We start from the raw sequence: 19,624 nt of genomic DNA, 5'->3' as shown, positions 1-19,624 counted from the left end.
AAAATTATAATGAATGTCATTTAAACAGACAACTTCAACGTCGCTAGGATGCGTTAAGGGTCAATCAGCAAGTCTGGGTTGGCAATAGTCACGTGCTTGAGAACATGATGTCGTCGCCAGCGCGGCCAATTTAAGCTAATAGCGGAGCCGGGTGCCTGACGCACGTAGCTGATGTTGATGCCGGTTGATATTTTTATGCAATAATGAAGGATATGAAGTGGAGCAGCTTTTAAAGAGGCGGTGGCTTCCGGCAGATTGGGTGCTTTACATGTTGATGACCTGCTGCCTCCTTTTCGTGCCACGCGCTGTACCTTCCTCGATGAATATTGTTTTATTTGACCATGCATCATTTTAATTGCGCACGGATTCTATTGCAGGCATTTCTTTGCAATGAATTTAACATGAGATGAGATGTTGTGCTGTAAACACACATCAACGAGTGCTAGCATCTTTCTATATTTATATATTTTTTTCATCATTTATATAAAATAAATAACATATTTGGAAGCTGAGAAGGTGACAATATTTCCATTAGGCTGCCTTTTTTTAAGCTTCAATACACATTCTTTCTCTTCCCCAGGGGATATACTTTTATTATATGTCACAAAAAGACCTTATCGAGGTCCTGCAAGCGTTTAAATATGCTGACACGGCATTCGACAGTATAAATCAGGTTGATTCATAAAGCAGGATTCTTTTCATGGGCAGTGGATGAGTGGTTAGCAAGTCTACCTCACATTTTATAGGTTCAGGGTTCGAATCTTGCTTGGCTCTGGTCTCAGGGTGACATTTTGGTGTGCTTAATTAAACACAAAAGATAAAATACTGGCAGGAAGCCATGACTTATGTATTTCATTGTATGAATGGCACATGGTGGATACACAAATTTAGTGTACTTTCTACTTTAAATTGTTGTGCCTGTCAAATGATCAGATGCATATTTGTACAAAAAAACAAAACAAAAAAACTTTCAGACAAATTATGTGGAATTGGATCACTTCCTTCCTTGGCTAAAACTTTTTCATTTATTTTCATCTCTTTAATTTTTTTTTTTATCTGATTAAATAATTGGTTGATTGATTTATTGAAAATTTGAAATTAAAAAATAAAATAAGTAATTTTACATATATGCCAACGTTTCATTTTATTCGATTAAAGAATTATTTACATAATTATAATTAAATAAATAAATAAGTAAATATATATATATATATATATACACATACACAATTAAAAATGAGGGTTAATAAAAATTGTATTAATAAAATGAACTATTTTATATTGCCATTTATTCTACCTACCATTTTAGTTAGCATTTATTTCATCTTTATCATTATTATTATTATTGTCCCCCCCCCCTAAATTTGGTTAGTTTCAATTAGTTTTGTTACTTTTTCTTTTTTCGAAGATGCTTCATTTGTTAGTTTTTATTAGTTTTATTATTAGTTTTAGCTTATTTAATATATATGGAATATTTGTTGAGTGCAAGATAAAAAAGGTCACAATAAATATTGTGTAACAAAGTTAATTAACAACAATTCCGAAACAACTATTCGATCTACCTTCATCTGTACAACTCAACAGGAATACCGAAATAAATATGTTTAAAATAAACCCTGAAAGATGAAATATGGAATTAAATGACAGAAATGAAAATCAATATTTTGTTTTATAAATGTAAAATGTATTCTCGTTCCATTTTATTTTGCAACCTAACAATATTTTTTTCAATTTTAGTTGCAGTTACTTCGTTAGTTTTCATTAACTATATAATAACCTTGGCATCACAGCATATTTCTTTTACGCTTACACTTCTTTCCCGTGTTGCTGTTTGCAGTGCTGTCAAGTTTACCTCTTCGCTCCGTCGTGACCACCAGGGCTTCGTGTTCCTGGCCCCAGCCCACGGCGGTGCGAGCCACCAGCCGGAACACGTAGGTCTGCTCCGGGCTGAGTCCGGTGACGGTGAACTGCCGTCCGTTGGAACCCACCTCCACCGTGGTCCACTGCTGACTGTCCCTGTGCTCCAAGCGGTAGGCGATCTGGTAGCCTGCGGCGCGACAAAAGGAAGGAGATAAAACGTTAAACGTGTTTGAGTCTGTCGTCAATGTTCGGTGCATTCTTTGCAAATACGTTCTACAAGCGGTAAAGAAAATAATAGTTGTGGTGAGAAACAAGGCCTGAGCACTCACACTTTTGACATTCTCATATGCACGTACAACCTTCTCATCCTTTCCCTCGGCTGGGAATCACTGTGTACATGCTCTCCCTGTCTCATGTGCAGCAGGCCATGTAATAACACTAACGCCACTCAACACATGCAGCATATTGCACACACACACGCCCACGTCCATTTTTCCACACGTCACTAGTTGCAAAAAGCATGTCATAACACTCTCATGCTAAATAGGCAAATAAATGAAATGGCTACAACTTATAATTGGTAGAGTTGCCCAAAAAAGGGTACTCAAGTTAAAATTAATTATATTATATTATATTATATTATATAGAATTAAAAGTAGTCCTCCAAATACTTGAATAAGATTGAAAAATTACATACAGTAAGTACTGAGTAAGTTTGTAAGTTTCTTATGTTGGTGGCCAGAATAGTTTAGATGTTGTTGTTTTTAAAACAAAAAAAAACAAACAGCATATTGTAGCTAGGGATGGATACCAGAATAAAAGAATAGGAAATGGTCATTAATTTCATCATGCAATTTTAAGGGAAAATGCTAGTTTGTGGGATATTTAGGTGCTTATTTAAAACTAGAAAAATTCCCGCGGAAATTTTGAATGGGACTGCTCACTCTTTGGTGATGAGCTGAACAGTTTAAAATTTAAACGACTGGAATCGAAGAAATGTGGAAGTTAACCATAATCTAAAAATATGTCACTGTCACTTTAACAACGCACACCCATTTTTGACTTGGAGCCGTCACGCGCCCCACATTCCATTGAGATTGTATGAGAGACGCACCCCTTGAACAAAAGCCTCTCACGACTTAACGGTTCAAGATACAGATTCAAGAAATGGCTCGTTAGAACGGCAAGGGTTTGGGGAACACGAGCCTGTTCTCATTTTTTTAATCGGATGAAAAATGACCAAATCAGAGCAGGTTGAAAACTTATGATTTATCAGAAATGAAGAGCGAAAGGCGCCTGAATTTAACATGGCAGAGATAGGCGAGTTGGTCCGACTTGTCCGAGCTTAAAGGGAAAATAAAGGTACTAAATGACACCTTAGCCAAATAAAAGTTAGTTTGTCTGAAAGAAGACACTCGTAACTACAAAATGTGAGAATTTGACGTGTAGTGAGAAAAGGTTGTGGCCATGGTGACAACTTGAAGTGAAACTTTTGACTTTTGGCAAGAGATTTGTTGCTTCCCGGCACTCTGGCTAATTGCTAAAACAGAGTGTGTTAAAATGCTATATGACTCACTGTCTTTGAACCCGCACAGAGGGGAGAGCTTTCATTCCTTAAAAAAAAACACTGAGCTGAAGATGGGAAAAATTCCTACAAAATGAGCTAAAATTCGTATCGGTCGGATAACGTATGCGTGCACAGCATGTCTTGGAAAAAGGTGCTTGATGTGTGATTTTGTCTTTCCATTTCCCATTCATTCCTATGGCACTTTTTGGGGTAATTTTTGGGGTATTGCGTCGCCGTGGTAAGTGGGAATTCCTAGAAAAATAACGCCGCACCGAGTCAGATCGAGCCGCATTGTTTGATACCTCATTTGTCCCGGTGCGATCTACGGTACGGACCGCATTTTTGCGGAAAAATCCGTGGAAGATGATATAATAACCGCAATAAACCCATTTTTGTAGGATAGTAATATGTGCTGCTTGCTTCGCTCAGCAGTCCCATAATTATGTTTTTTGTGTATCAGTAGTGGTATCAGTACTTTGTATTGTATTGTTGACTACGCAAGATTTGGTTAAAAAAGAAAAAAAGAAAGTGGTATTGAACATTGCTAATCATAGCAATGCAAGTCAATCTTTTTGGACAGATCTAGCAACAAAAAAAAAAAGGCCACAAATCACCAAAGAAAACGCAAACATAATCATTTGATGCTCACCGAATGACAAAGTGCAACAATTGTGGTCAAATTCAGAGCCGTCTGAGTTCAGAACCCAAAATGTAAATCAAAATTAAAAGAAAAAAAAAGTCCAAAAATTTGTTATTTCAAGCCGATACATTTTTGGGCAGACAAAAATAATAGTTCAGCGAGAATATAACGCAGTTTGTTCTTTGACAGAGTAGGAAAGTGTGAAACGACAGTGCCGATTAAAAAAAAGAAAAAACGGGGCGAATGGCTGTCTATGAGCATTCCCACTCGTACATATCCTTTTTCAGAAAATCCTACTAAATTCTCACGAGAACAGGCTCAGCGCCGGACACGATTGGTTTACGGTAAAACTGTTGTGATGATAATCTGCTGACAGGCGCCTAATCTGTTTGCGTTTTGCGATAATCTTATCAGATAGTCCGATTGTTTGCTCAATGTAAGCGGCGAGCGAGGCAGATTAGCGGATAACGGCGAGATGGCAAATCCGGAATCATCAAAACAATCGTTTTCGCAGCTCCGAGTTATGTACGGGATATCTCCGGGACATCCCCGTCGATGAGATCCAAGCGGATAAATCTCCATTACAAAAGGGGACTGTGTCATTTTCGGGAAAAGGACCCTCTCGGGTTTTTTTTTCTCTGCTGTGGGAAAGATGCAGTGCATAAATATTTAACGCGGCCCGCTGGCTTTTGGCAAAATGTGCGTCTATGGCGACGCTAGCGGCTCAGCGTGCTTGGCTGCGCTTGTATAGTTCATGAAATACTCATAACCGCTGCGAGTTAACAAGCTTGCCAGGGTATTTTTAACATCTTTCTACGTAGCGCTTCAAAGAACATACAGATGTCTTGTAGCAGTAGCACACACGTTGACATTAGCCAGTGCTAGTATACAGTAGTGTCAGCTGAGTGTCAGCTGGATTTACTGGATCTCCTCCCAAAAACGTTGACCCGCCGTGTCAAACAAAGAACGAGTCTCATGAGTTCCATTATTACCGTTTAATCGTTAATGCTTTACAATTTCATGGTAAAAGTAGGAAATAGGTCCTCTCATGACTGGCTGTTAATAATTTAGATGAATTGACAAGTGTATTGTTGAATAAAATGTTATGAATGACAATGAGAACAAGAAACAAAATGCTACGTCAATTTTTTTTAGTTTAAATTCAAATTGTATTTTGCCTTACTTGGTTTAAAATTGATTTTGCATGCTTCAGTTAATCACTGAAAGAAAAAATCCTGCAACTATATTCTGTCAGTAAGGTGGGGCTTTAGGACCCAGATGCGGGAAGGCAGAGCAAGGAGGCAGAGGTGCAGTCCAAAAGAGGTTTTAATATCAAATCAAAAAAAGGCTAACTTCAAAGTACAAAACAAATGGAACTAACAAAACCTGAAGCAAAACATGAAAAAACAACTAAGGCGAGACTAACAACATGACATGGATCCGGATAAGGCAAAGAGGTCAGCGTGACGTGGCGAAAGACTTACGAACGTGGCAACAGCAAAAATGAACCGACACAGACAGGGGGGAGACAACCGACTAAATACACCAACACTAATGACATGACAAGACACACCTGGCTGAGGGCACTGATTGGATGACACAGGTGGACACAATCAGGGTTGACACAGACACCACACGAGGAAGGGCAAGTGACCAGAATTTTTAAATTTTCAAATTACAAACATTGTAAAAATACGATAGACACACAGGCTAAAAATGCTAAATTTCTTGACATAAATAGTAAAAGAATTTCAGTTTTTAGGTCCTAGAATAAGAGGGTAATGATACACATATATTTTTACAGTTATATTATAATTAAATGAAATCTAATTTAAATACCTATGTACTCTTAAGATTAATTTTTGTGTTTTTTGTGTGGAAGCCTACTAAAGCAGTGCTTCTAGTGTCAAGAAAATAATCTTGTGACCCCGCCCCTATATATTTTCCTATAAAATTGCTGTAAGTACACCTCTGGAGAGGAGCTAATACTCCTTGTGCACTCACTGCCACCTACTGTAGAGGATGTGCAATTACGCTTTATTCGATTATGAAAAAAAAAACATGTTTCCTGGGGCTACTCACACAATTAAAAAAAACATCTTAATGACATAAGTAAATATAATTTGAAAAATAATGTAACACTTTTTGTCACTCTTCCCCCCCATTTAACACACATTGTGCTGCTCATCTAAGGTGCACATGTGGCCACCTGGGGGCAGTATAAGACAAACAAACCGATATACAGCATTATAGGCTCAAAGAGCTCAAAGCAAACATGGTGAAACAACATTTAGCTGTTATGCTGCACGGAAATGAAAAAAAGCCGCCCCAAAAAAAGTGAAATGAGTGTAAATGGTTTTAAATTTAGGTTGAAATTAAACTTAGCTTTTTTTCCTTATGCTTTCAATTAAAGTCTTAATTTTTGTCCCCCTTTATTTTACTTTTAAATATGTTTTAAAGTTATCTTTGTGTTTAAATGTTATCAATGTACATTAATTTAGTACTTTTGGTAAGCTATTTTTATTTTCTCTGCTTCTGAATGTTGTTATCTGTAAATGCTTTTAGGCGACTGGCCAGAGAGACTATAATGTAGTGATGGGAAAATGAAGCCTCATGAAGCACTTGTGATATTTTTTGACTCCTCTAGATGGCACTATTGGTTTAAAAAGGCAGTGGAAATGTAATACATTTTCATTGCACTAGCCTTTATATTTGAACCAAGAGCACCATCTAGAGGAGTAAAAAAAAATAGTAAAAGTGCTTCATGAGGCTTCATTTTCCCATCTCTAGTAATGTGTAGATAGAATTGTAAAGTACCAGACATGGAGTTAAAGGACACATAGTAGCTATTATTCATAAAAGGCACCTTGCAACAAATGAGATTGCACACTTTATGTGGACTTTGACCCTATGTCTCCGCTCATACAGTAAACACACACGCAGTACGCACACCCCGGGTCCGAGCAAGGACACAGCATGATTATGGCGCTGGTGTGCGATCAAGTCGTCTTCCTGCCTACATTAAGCTCGCGCAACATTCACACTTGTCCTGCTCAGCTCACTCCCCGCCGAGAGGACAAGTGTTTCTCCTCCCTCGACGCCGGTGCATGTAACATACAAACACACGCACGCAAACCACATCTGCCTCCGCGACCAGATCGCTGTCATGTGGCGTGCGTGTACAGCTGAAACTTTATCAATAATCTGCTGTTTTGGATTCAATCTGCAGGCCGTGTCTATCAGTACATGCAGATTTTTCGAGATGGAATATAGGCATCCCTCTCTCTCTTTCTCTCGCTCCCTCTCCCTCCCAATCACACTCCAGGCCACCTCCAAGTTGTGCTATTATGTGCTATCAGGTTTAATTGCGTGTGCCACGTTTTAGGATAATCCATCCTTGCCCCCTGTGTCCCCCCCAGGGTTGTTTTAAGACCATTTGGTTTTGTCCAAGATGGCCTAAAATGGGGCTGTAGTGTAAATGTAGATTTCGTGTGTTGTTGTCCTGTGTGCCATTGTAGTTCTGCCCGTTTGAATTCTGTGACCACTCACTCATGTGATGCAAATGCGTAAGCTAAACAAAGCAATTCTGGTGAGTTAATTTGCTGAGACTTTTTTTTATTGTATTTTATTTTGGTTGTGATGTTTCATAAGGAATAATTAACTGAAGGTTTTATTTATTTATTTTTTCTTTTCTTTTTTTCTTCTTTTTTCTGGAGAGCTCAGTTTTGTTCATTCGGTAATTTTACCGATTTGACATCATCATTGCTCTCTCTCTCTTCTTTTTTTTTTTTTTAATGTGGGTGAGTATGTGTATGTGCGTGTGTGCATGCGTGTGTGTGTGTGCGTGTATTCATTAGTTCACCTAAAACCTATTAAAAAATCCCATACCGTTCACCTAAACCCGAACACTTCCAGCCAGAGTCGTGAGGCCGCCAGGAGACCCGAGGAAGGACCAAAGAAAAGAAAGGAAAGTGAAATCCAGCACCGACCAGACACCACCCACCAGGCCACCAACCAGAGTCCTTCACCAACCCCAGAGACATCTAAATTTTATTAATTAATTTATTTATTTCAATATACATGAGTCAGAGTATGTTGTTGCTGCAAATACAACCATTCACTTGCTAATTGCTTTGCTTTAAAGATCCTCTTTTGTTGGTCTTTGTATGTGTGTTGACTTTGTAAATGATTTTGTACAAGGGGATTTGTCCTTTGTCTAAATGGAAAACACTGGATGAGAATGTTCGCCCTCCTCCTCCCTTTGTGTGTTTAATACCTAATATGATGCCGTTGGAGTTTGTGGGAGGCTCCCACACCACCCTGGCTGATGACAGGCGGACCTCTGGAAACACCACCCGGACTGGGGGTCCTGGGACTAAAGGGGGGGGGGGCAAAAAATACAAATGTGAGTTGACAGCTGAGCGGAGCACTAATAATCTACAAAGAGCTGCACAGCATCTCAACATCAAGCACTTAACATTAAATGTGTGACTCTATACGAGGCAGCGGGGATGCTTTTGCCGTTAACGCACACAAACGGTATAGAGCGTCTTATACATTTTTAAGACCTGCCTTCAAAGATGCCCAAAATAGAAAATGTAATTTTCTCTTAACCTCACTGCGTCTGCCTTCGAACCTGATAAAAGTACACGTTCCACACCGTCAAATATATGTCGTTGCGGCTCACACACACCCACGGGCCCCTTAGGAGAAACACACGCGCGCGCGCACACAAGTTCACAGCGCGGGTTCATTTTACTTTTGACAAATTGACTTTTGTTCAGGTTCCACCCTGAAATGAGAAAATTTTTTTGGGAGGTTCTACCGTATGTCATACAGGACTGTCGTGAAGTGAGTTGAAAAAGCCATGATGTTCATCAAGTAGGCAAAGAGTGTAGATCCAAACGTGTTCCTACCGTCTTCTTTGGTTCTCAATAGCACGGGGGTGCTGGGGGGTCCGTCGCCCATTCGTGTGTACGCCAACACCCGCAGCGCATACACCGTGTACTTCCTCAGCGCGCCAAGAAGCAGCGACGCGTTCCTCTCTCCTTCCGCCAAAAGAACACTGGGGGGACGTTCGGCGTCCTTCTCGGAGTACAACACCTGAACACACACACACAAATGCACACGTGTACTCATGTTTCAGAAGAAGAAAAAAATACGGTAAAATTTCGACCCCCTGCTATAGCTTAAAATCTGCAATATAGAGAGACCCTGTAAAAAAAAATTGTGTTTCAGACAATGTTATCTGCTCACATTCAGTCAAATACTTCATTGGGCGGCGCTTCACAGTGCAGATGGACAATAACCAGAAGCATACTGTGAAAGCAACCAAAAAGTTTTTTAAGACAAATAAGTGCAATGTTGGCCAAGTAATCACCTGACCCAAATCCAATTGAGCATGTACTTTACTTAATGAAGACAAAACTGAATTAAATCAAGTGTCTGGTGACATCTATGCACATTTATGTTTAACTAATTTGCTCCCAAAAACGTATAAAAATGTTCTATTTTAAATATTGCCATGGTCCCCCAATTTTTTTTATACATTTTTTATGTTTTATTATTATTTTTTTAATGCTAGAGCATACAGAAGGCTTTGATGCAGCCTCCCTAGGCATCTCAAACTCGCTGCCTCACCTTACAAGAATGTGGAAAGCAAAATGTCAGTTGTGACTTGAAGGGAGCGCGAAGCAAAAAGTCAGGAGGCGCTGGTGGCAGCTGGCAGAAGAAACTATCGGGCGTCTCGCGACGAACGGAAGCGAGCGCTGCTGGCAGCTGCTTGTCATCTCTCAGCGCAGTGGGCACGCTCGCACGCTGCCACACACGCCAGGGAGCAATACAAGTGTGCCGTGCGCTTGGGGGCTAACGGATTATATAAGCAGATTTAATTTCTTTCTTTTCTTTTTTTAAATCTCCAAACAATGGATGGTAGAGTTATTTTGTTTCCTGCATATTAACACGCGCATGTCAACACTAGTGGAGACAAATCCCCCTTTTATTCATCTCTTTTGCAGATTAAGACACCGACACAATTTCTACATCACATTAGCCAAAATAGTTTTGTTCTTCCGCGTGCTGTAAAAAAAGCTACATGTCGTCGCTTTATGCTAAGATCAAAACAACAACAGCGTACATTACAATAAATCCTCAGGGGATAAGTGGGGGGGGTGGGGGGGCGGTGAAAAGCAGCAGTACAGTGCGACAGAAAAAAAAAAGAAAAGAAAAGACGAGCACATCTTGTGTTCGTCGAGCTCTACTATTTATCTACGTCCTGATTTCGATGAAGAGCTTTGTGACGCGGTGCCGCTTTGATAGATTGTAGCTTCTTATTGTGGATGACACGATAATGATGGATCATCTTCATCTTTCCTTCTGGCATGTCAATACATCTTACTGTGCGTTAAGGCCTTGTAACTCCTTTTTTTTCCCCCCAAGTAGAGTTTTGGAATAAGTTGGTCACGCATACAACAGCTCGCTTATTTTCCGAAAAAGGCAGACACCTCAAAATTGACGCCTGCGAAGATTCTCACTCATTCATGTCATGGGAAGCCATCAAAGTTGTCTTGATTTAAGGCATCAGCTATCCTCTGCCAATGACAAAGTCCTGACATTCCTCCCCCCTACAAAAATGGCCTCATTCGAAGTAAAAAGTGGGTCCTAACGAAGGCCGTTTTGCCACAAGGCGAGTGAGCAACCGATTGGTATGCAGGACGGTCGTTTCACTAACCATGCGAGGCAGCGACAACAACATCCTATCGTTAAACACCCGTGGGTTACAAACCCACCGAGGCATAAATAGAGAGACTCCACACTTGCGCATTTCAAACAAAAATTATTTTTTTTTAGACCAATACAACATGAAATCATGCATATAGTTAGTTAAAGTTGCAGCAACTTGGAATTTGAAGTTATCTTTAAATAACACCACCGCGGTTACTGGACATTACATCATGTCTGGCTTTTTTTTTTTTTTTGTGCAAACGTGTGAGAGTTTGGGTGTGTGATGACTGGGAGGTGAGGGGGGGGGTGTTAATGGTGTGTGTGTGTGACATGTTATATGCACCTTGTATCCAAGGATGGCCCCATTCCGCCTCGCCTGAGGGACGGGAGACCACGTGAGCAGAATTTTGGAGGAACTCGCGGCATCAGCAGTCACATTGACAGGAGATCCTGATGGGACTGTGGGACACACATACATAACATTTGGGTCGGTGCTACTTTGCACTAGCAATCAATCTGGACCTTTATCTGAATCCTCTCCACCATCTTTCAGTCCAGTAGAGAGTACAGGGAAGTCTAATAGCTCCTTTATGTGTCTCCATACTACAACGTTGGCCACGGAGTCTCAACACGGATTCACTCAGATGTCAAACAGCGGGCACCTGCCCTGAGTTCTTACCAGATTCCGCCGTGCGAGCGGAGACAGCGTCGCTCCACGGGCCGGGTCCAATGGAGTTGTAGGCCTGGATCCGGGTCCGGTACTGTGTCCAAGGGTCCAGGCCTTCGACGGTGACCTCGCCCGCGGCCCCCTCGACCTCCACGGTTCGGTCCTCAGCCAGGCCGTCCGTCCTTCGCACGCGAAGCCGGTAGCCCACCGTCTCCGGGTTGCTGTTGTACTCGGACTCGGGGAGAGGCTGGAGGTCAGTTAGGGGAGAGATGTTTATGACACATTTTATTTATTTATCTTTTTTTTTTTTTATTGGAAAAATTCAAAAACAACAAAAAACTATTTATCGTGTCTTGCAAGAGTTCCCACATATTTACAAATAATAGTATAAATTAAAGCAATATAAAATTAAACAAATACAAGTAAATAAATATGTAAATAAATAGATTAATAATAATAATAATAATAATATTTACAACTCACTATTAGAATCAGAATCTGATTTATTGTTATGAGAAATACACAAGGAAATTGTTTTCACACTTGCAACGGAAAGCCTGGCGGTTTGGTAATTAGCGTACCGACTTTCTTAAGATAGAAAAAAAAAAGGAGAAATGGGGAAGAAAAAAACAAAACAAGGCCCAAAATGTGCTCCGTTGAAATGACACTTTGAATAACAGCATTTTTTTTAAAATCTTTTTTGTTGTTGCACTAGAGGAAACTATTTTTTAAAAGTATGAAAAGGATAAAATTATTTTTTATTGTTTACAATTTATGTATTTACTATCTAATTTAATAATCAAATTTAATAATGAAATTGCATTATTTTTTAATACAAAAGTATTAGGGGTGTCTCAAAAAACGGTTTGAACAAGAATATCGTTTTTTGACTTTGAAGATGTGAGTGCATCGCATCGAACCGAATCGTTTCACTTGGAAATATATTGAGATACGTATCAAATCTTCTGTCTTTTATAGGACGGACACATCTTAAAAGGAAATGGCACACTTCCACTACTCACAAGCTCATTCAAATGTATGTAAAATGACAACCAACAAGTCATCGCATCATACACTCTAGAACTGAGCCGTATATCGTCTTTTGTGGAGAGATGCACAGCCCTAATGAGCTGACAGTTCTACGCCGTCATGTCAAAAAAGGACACATAAGAGAAGCGTTTCGCTCCCGTGGTCATTTGAATGACACAGATGGTGTGGGAATCTTAAGTAGATCTTAAAAAACCTTTTACAATCTTCTCCCCTTTGACATCCCATCTCCTGATCACCGTCCTCTCCCGCGTCCCGTTCACCCTTCATCATCATCTTTGTCGTCATCCTCGCTTCCTCTCTCATTTCCTGTCTCCGTCACCTCACGTGCCCCTTTACCCTTTATGCTTTGTCACCTCAATTTCTCCACCGTGTCATTATTTATCACCACCCAATCGCTGCGTAAAAGAGCTTCCACGGCCACGGATGACAACGGGGGCATCGGGCATTGCTTATTATTGCGCAGTTGACACCAAATTTGGCTTTTACTTCTTTTTTGATGCAATAACAACATGGACACAGATGGCCTTGGATAGCTGAGGATACTGCGTGCTAGCATGCAGCTAAAAAAAAAATAATAGCCACATTGCCATGCCGCACAGGTAGCAGCACGCTGTTGATGTTTGATTTGACGGGGCCGTACTCTCATTCCGATTCCTTAAATGGAAAATTTATCCGCGCCACACGTTTGCACTGTTAGCGAGAGACGGTAGGGAAAAAAAAGGACTGTAAGGCTAAAATGACAATGTTGTGCAGGGAGCGGGTGATATGGCAAGATTATGGTTTGCACCGATAAGCAGCAGATATGTTGGTGGGAAGAAACAAAGTACAAAAAGTTGGGCTGAAGAGGTGACAAAAAATGTCAAGTACATATACAGTGTACAGTATTAAAAAAAAAAAATCTCAGTAACAATGTACAATACATCATCGCTCTATTTCAATATATTTTTCCAGTATCCAAACTTAAGCTGACTTTTTTTTTTTTTTAAACTATATTTTACTTTCATTTGAAAACAGATATACAGTATGTACTTTTTACTGTTTACTTTGTCCTTTTTTCAACCTCCACGGAATACGACATGACGTAAAAAAAGGATGGTAAAGTCAAGCACATTTGCAATCTTGAAGATTTATAAGGCAGAAAAGCCAGGGACAGCAGCGACGTGGAGGGACGAGAACCAGCCAGCATTAACAAGGATGACAAAACTAACTCTGAGAAGCTAAATTTGTACCATCCATGGCTGTATTTATAGAAGTTTACAATTTGATTAAAAAAAAAATCACTTATTGTCATATTTGTTAACAGTCATTATGATGTGAGTGTAAAGCAAAAGTACGATCTGTGAATTATTTTTTTTTGCCTGTAATTTGATTTGCAAGAAACCACCATGGCCGAGGAAAAACAACCGATTGGAGACAGAAGGCGTGACTTGTAAAGTGTCAACCATCTGTGCATGCTGACCTCTACCTCATTATCCCAGAAAAGCACATCATTTGGAGTGGTGTGTTACTATGACGATAAATATTATTGGTTTGACATGTATTTTTTTTTCTTTTCATTTTTTTTTTTTATTTTTCTTTATTTTTCTTTTTTGTTCTTTCTTTTTTTTTTTAAGGAGAGCTCAGTATTGTTCATTCGATTTGACATTTTTCCTTTTTTAAAAAAAATAAAAAATGTTTTTTTTCTCATTTTTTTAAAAAATATATATACATATATATACATATACACACACACATATATATATATATATACACTTTTTTTTGTATGTGGGTGAGTATGTGTATGTGCGTGTGTGCGTGCGTGCGTGCGAGCGTGTGTGTATTCATCAGTTCACCTAAAGCCCATTAAAAAAAATCCCATACTAATAATATAATGTAATAATGTTTTTTTTTCTTTTCAGTATTCACACTACACAAGTGGCTACTTTTTTTTAAACCTTACCTACATTAATCACTGAATAACTATTCACTGTTTTTCAAAATGGAACAATTTGATTGACTGTAAATGATTGTTCTTTTTTACTTTTGTACATTTCAAGTACCTGCTCATCTAATTAGGTATGCAAAGTGAGTGCCTTTCCACATCTGATTACAGGCACAAAAATACAAAATACAACCTGAGCACTACACGGATGCTTCACCATCAAGCGGAGTAGTTTGTATGCGGGTACCTTCCACCTGAAGCAAAGGCCGGTCCGCGTCGGAGACAGCGCGGTGAGGTTGGACGGGTGCGTGTCAGGGGCCGCCTGTAAGGTTTGGATCCGCCTTGAGGGGCCGCTGAGGGGGCTGGAGCCCACGATGTTCACCTGCTGCATCCTAAACCTGTGGAGAGAACACACAAAATGAAGGGAAGGTAATTCAACAGGTAGGAAATTACAATCAGACTGCAGTTGTTGCTAAAAATGAGTTTGTTTTAGAGACAAAATCCAGTGAAATTATGTGATTTGTTGTTCATTGTCCTTAAACTTATCTATCTATCTATCTATCTATCTATCTATCTATCTATCTAGATAGCTAGCTAACTAACTAACTATCAATATAGCTAGTTAGCAAGTCAGCTATCCATCCATCCATCCATCCATCCATCCAGTTAGCTAGTAAGCTATCTATCTAGCTAGTTAGCTATCTATCTGTCTGTCTGTCTGTCCAGCCGTCCGTCCCTCTATCTAACGATTTAACTACCCATCTAGCTAGTAGTTAGCCATCCATCCATCCGTGTATAAATATATAAATAAAGTGTACAAATTTATAAAGATGACTTGACTCTCTCTCTCTCTCTCCTAAACGGTATCATGTCAACGGTATTTTCCATTTATGATAGCATTAAGCTAACAGGCTAAAAGTGAAGCTTGTTTGTTTTAAATACACAAAGTGTAGTTCTCTTTGTTTAATGTTTAGTATAGAGTGATCAAATTTTAAGTCTGCGACCACAAGTCAAAGCCCATGCCAGTATGTCAGCTTGTATGTTGAAAAACTCATAATATGGGTCACTTGTATCTCAAGGCGCCACAGTATATGCCATATGTCATAATCATAAAGTATTAGATTAAACTTGAAACGTAAGGTAAATGGCAACAGTCTTTGAATAAATGATATAGTCACGCAAAAGAATAAACCAAAATAAATAATACTATTTTAAAATAATTAAATTTTCATATTAAATATCACTAAACATTCATTACTAAAAAAAATACATTTTATTTAAGTAAACAGGAAATATAAATACAGCATTTCTTGACCGTCCTTTTTCTATCCTGCCTAATTATCCTGGTCAGGATCACAACATTAATCGCCTAGTTGACACGTATTGCATTTATGTACACAATCCAATTCACATTCATCACACCTCCACAAGCCGTCGCCAGCTACATATTTGGTCAGGAGAGAAAACAAACAAACAAAGGTGACGGCGTATATCCATCGCGTTCACCGGGGAGCATTTGCTGCCAAAACAAATGCAGCCACACTTCGGATTGAAACGACACGGCCGAAAGAGACGGCGTCTGTGTTGGTATTTGAAAATGTGATAAGAATCAACATTCAAGTGCGCTACTTCATCTAATGTCCCGGCGGCACGACGTGCGACAACATGATCCCGTCATGTGTGCACGCGCTGTGATCAGGAATGTGACGATAGTCGCGTGCAGAGTCAATGCTAAACACAAATACGCAACTTTAATTGGTGACCCCGCGTAATGTTTATTTGGGTGCCACTCATATGGATTTGTTGATTTAGATTTTTCCGATATTCAATAAATAGGCCAATTCATTTAAAGAATATATAATAAACAAAATCACTTATTTTGGTCCCTTAACACTTGCAACACAATAAGGCGGAACAAGTTTGAACAATAATCTAAAATAAAGGCAAATCAAGCTGAATTCTCGCGGTATTTGCGAGTTCACAAACTCCCGAGAATACATCTTCTTGATTGTTGATTTCCACCGATCCAATTCTGCTCATTCCATTCGGACCAATCACAGAGCGACATTGTGTTTGGGGGCGGGATATGAAGCTCAGCAGCTGTGACGAAAACCAGGAAGCGCCGACACCTTGGACAGCGGCGCGTCGTGCATTTTTATCTGGTAAGGATGTTTGTGCTTTGTTCTTGTTTTTCATCTGTTGCCGTGATTGGTCAAAACAAACTTGAAGATGCCGCGTCATCCAATCAGCTCGAAGTATAGTACAGACTGTCCCGCCTTTCCTGAGCAAATCACCGTGGAGCAGTTCCAAATTAATATCTGGTTATTGCCAGGTAAAATGAATCATGAAAAAAAAAAAGACAGTTTATGTATATATTAAAGTTATTAACTTATTAAACACTTAATCTTGCAGGCTTTTAAGCATTCACTATGACAACTTCACAAAATTCTACCAAACAATTGTGGCATAATCGTAAATCAGTATGTCAGATATCAGATTACAACATTAATGCAAACAAATCTGTGGCATTATCATTTCAACTTTCAAAACAATGATATGTAAACATGTGGACTTCCCTTCTTAAGTACTGAACATATATATTATGCACCATACAAATAAATAAATAAATGAATTAACAAATAAATAATTATAATACACATACTGTATTTACGCAAGAAAAGTCGACCGACAGACCAAATAATTATTTTTCCCTAACATCAAAGCTCGCGATTTGAGTGTCATTGTCATTCTTAAGTTGTCATTTGTTTATGTAAACTAAAAACAAATAATTGATGACTTGTTCAATGTTTGTCAAACTGCAGCTTATTGTGAAGTGAGTTGAATAAAGTTAATAGTTGTTTGACTAAATGCTTGACAGATTATGATCTTAAACACACAGCTAAATGAAATTTAAACAATGCAAAATAAATAAAATTCATTACTAGTGTAACTAAATTTTGTGCTAAATAAGTTACATAAAAATATATGAAAAAAAATAAACTTTTAATTTAAGGTATAAACCACCTACTTAGTGTAGGTGACCTCTCAAATATATCATTATTATGCCCATTATTAAAATTAAGATAGAGTGTTAAATCACTTTTATGTCTTAATACTAACTCGTTAACATCATTTTACACTTGCATGAAAGTAACAAATGTTAAAAGAGTTCTTGAAGCACTGCCTGTAAATGAATCCATGTTGTCCACATAGAAGTTATTCCCATTTCCGTGATTTCCACCCAAAATGAAACCATTCGAAATTGGAGTTAGCAAAGTATCATGGCTGTCTCTGTCTCGACCTCCTCGGTCCTCTGTCTCCTCTCTAACCACCTGCGCTCTCTCTTTCCTCATGTCCTTCCTTTTCCGGGCTGCTCATCCCTTCCTTTCTCGGCACCCCCCCCCCCCCCCCGCGCTATTTGCGGGAGGGTAATGAGGATCTGCATGCAGCAGCTGTGAAGGTGCTGACAAACAAAAATAGTCTCATATGGAACCGTCTCTGTGATTTATCTGACTTCACCCGAGGCTTGCAATACAGCAAAAACTGCCAGAGAGTAACATTTGGGAGAGAGTTGACGGCCGCGCGTGTGCGTGTGTCCATAAATGAGATGGCGCCACTGCGTGTATGTGTGTTAGCTGCTTACCTGTACTGAGTGAAGGGAGTGAGGTTGGGGATCTCCAGACTGTCAACGCCCGCCTGGTTGTCCAGCTGGTAAACAACCCTCCAGGCGTCCTCGGCGCCGTCCTCCTTCACCACCTGCGAGGAGCAAAGAGGAGGCGCCGGTGCGCGATGGGCTCGTCAAGGACCATCAGCTTTTTGGGCGGGATGCGGTCAAAAAGCGCGCGCGCGCGCCCACCTGGCCTTCGACGATCCATCGCGAAATGGCCGTCTTCCCGTCGGCACCGGGCCGGAAGCGCAGGGTCACCGTCCGGGGGCTGATGTTGGAGATGACCAAATGGGAGGGTGCGCCAGGAAGTTCTAGTGCATACAGAAAGTTTATTTTCTATGCGCATTCACCGAACCTGTAACTCATTCAAACCCAAAAAACGCATAATTCAGTTTTTTTAATACTTTGTCATCCACTCCCAAAAACGTATTTATACGTTTTTTTCCCTTTTTCATGCTAGAGCATACAGAAGGCTTTGATACAGCTTCTGACATGAAGAGGTCGCTTAAAGCAATTGTAGTTATTACAACAACTAAAAAAGGCCAGCAGGTGGCAGCAGAATATAAGAGATCAGCCAGGGCGATGTTGCAAAAAGGCTCTTTTCACTGTGTTTTAAACAGATTTGTTAATAATGATAAAACTTAGCTATATTCTAATGCTAATTAATACAAAACGGAAACAGATACAAATATACTTTTTCCCCTTAAAACAGAAGAGACTCTACTCTTTTTTTTGTTTTTATAGCAATAGAATCAGTCAAAATCCAGTAAAATAGCCGGGAGCGAAGGCTGTTGCTTCAGCGAAAACGGCTGCGAGTGAATGAGTTCATTAAAAAATAATATGTGACCTTTTCCCACCCTCAAATTCGACAAAATGGTGAACAAAATGAACATCAAATTCGTCTCTTTTCACCTTGAATTTTTTTTTTCTTTATAGCTTTGTGTTGCTCAAAATTACCTATTTTCAAATAGCGATTACTAAAGAACGGAATAAGGTAGAATCATACTTTTTTTTTTTTCATTATCCACCATGTTTACGTAGTCATCGGACACAATATTCTGTTTTCCTTGAAAGATAAGTGAAAATGCTCGAAATCGGCTTGTTCGGATAACGTTTGTCAGTCAAAGAGTTTAAAAATGTATGTTGATGGGATAGAGCATATTTTTTTCCTTCATATTATTAAAATCAATAGAGGGTTTTTAAAATGAAAGAATTATTAGTTCACCACAAGATCACACACTGTCCCTTTAAGGAAGTTTAATATGGCGAAGTGGTGTACCAAATAACACTAACGTTGTGCTCTGATAACACTGTACAGAAATGTGCTTCTTTAATTATCAACATTGGACTGAACATGCACAATTTTGATAAAAACAAAACAAAAACAATGTGTATTTTTGCATTTGTTTGCACTTCTATCTTATTCTTGTGGTCACTACACCATGGCGTTCCAAAATGAGCGTTCACTGATACGCACGCCGTAACTGGATGTATCCACCCGGCTGGAGATTTGTGAGTCTAACGTGCGA

The 19,624-nt window shown here is 39.4% G+C and overlaps 1 protein-coding gene across 3 annotated transcripts in view; it reads right to left on the bottom strand.

Annotated features, from left to right (window-relative positions):
- sdk1b (sidekick cell adhesion molecule 1b) overlaps positions 1-19,624 on the bottom strand; it is a 278,501-nt gene that overhangs the window by 25,878 nt on the left and 232,999 nt on the right. For all 3 annotated transcript variants that reach the window (XM_077570575.1, XM_077570574.1, XM_077570576.1), the window contains 8 exons: positions 18,285-18,406; positions 18,072-18,184; positions 14,676-14,826; positions 11,470-11,704; positions 11,134-11,249; positions 8,984-9,170; positions 8,344-8,442; positions 1,853-2,047 (listed from right to left, as the gene is read on the bottom strand). In XM_077570575.1, the coding sequence (XP_077426701.1) occupies positions 1,853-2,047; positions 8,344-8,442; positions 8,984-9,170; positions 11,134-11,249; positions 11,470-11,704; positions 14,676-14,826; positions 18,072-18,184; positions 18,285-18,406 (1,218 nt within the window). The remainder of the gene's footprint in view (positions 1-1,852; positions 2,048-8,343; positions 8,443-8,983; positions 9,171-11,133; positions 11,250-11,469; positions 11,705-14,675; positions 14,827-18,071; positions 18,185-18,284; positions 18,407-19,624) is intronic.

Source organism: Vanacampus margaritifer, chromosome 7 (genome assembly GCF_051991255.1).
Source record: "Vanacampus margaritifer isolate UIUO_Vmar chromosome 7, RoL_Vmar_1.0, whole genome shotgun sequence".
Lineage (NCBI taxonomy): Eukaryota > Metazoa > Chordata > Actinopteri > Syngnathiformes > Syngnathidae > Vanacampus > Vanacampus margaritifer.
Note: the sequence above shows the minus strand (reverse complement) of the source record. Positions and strands in the feature narration are given on the sequence as shown.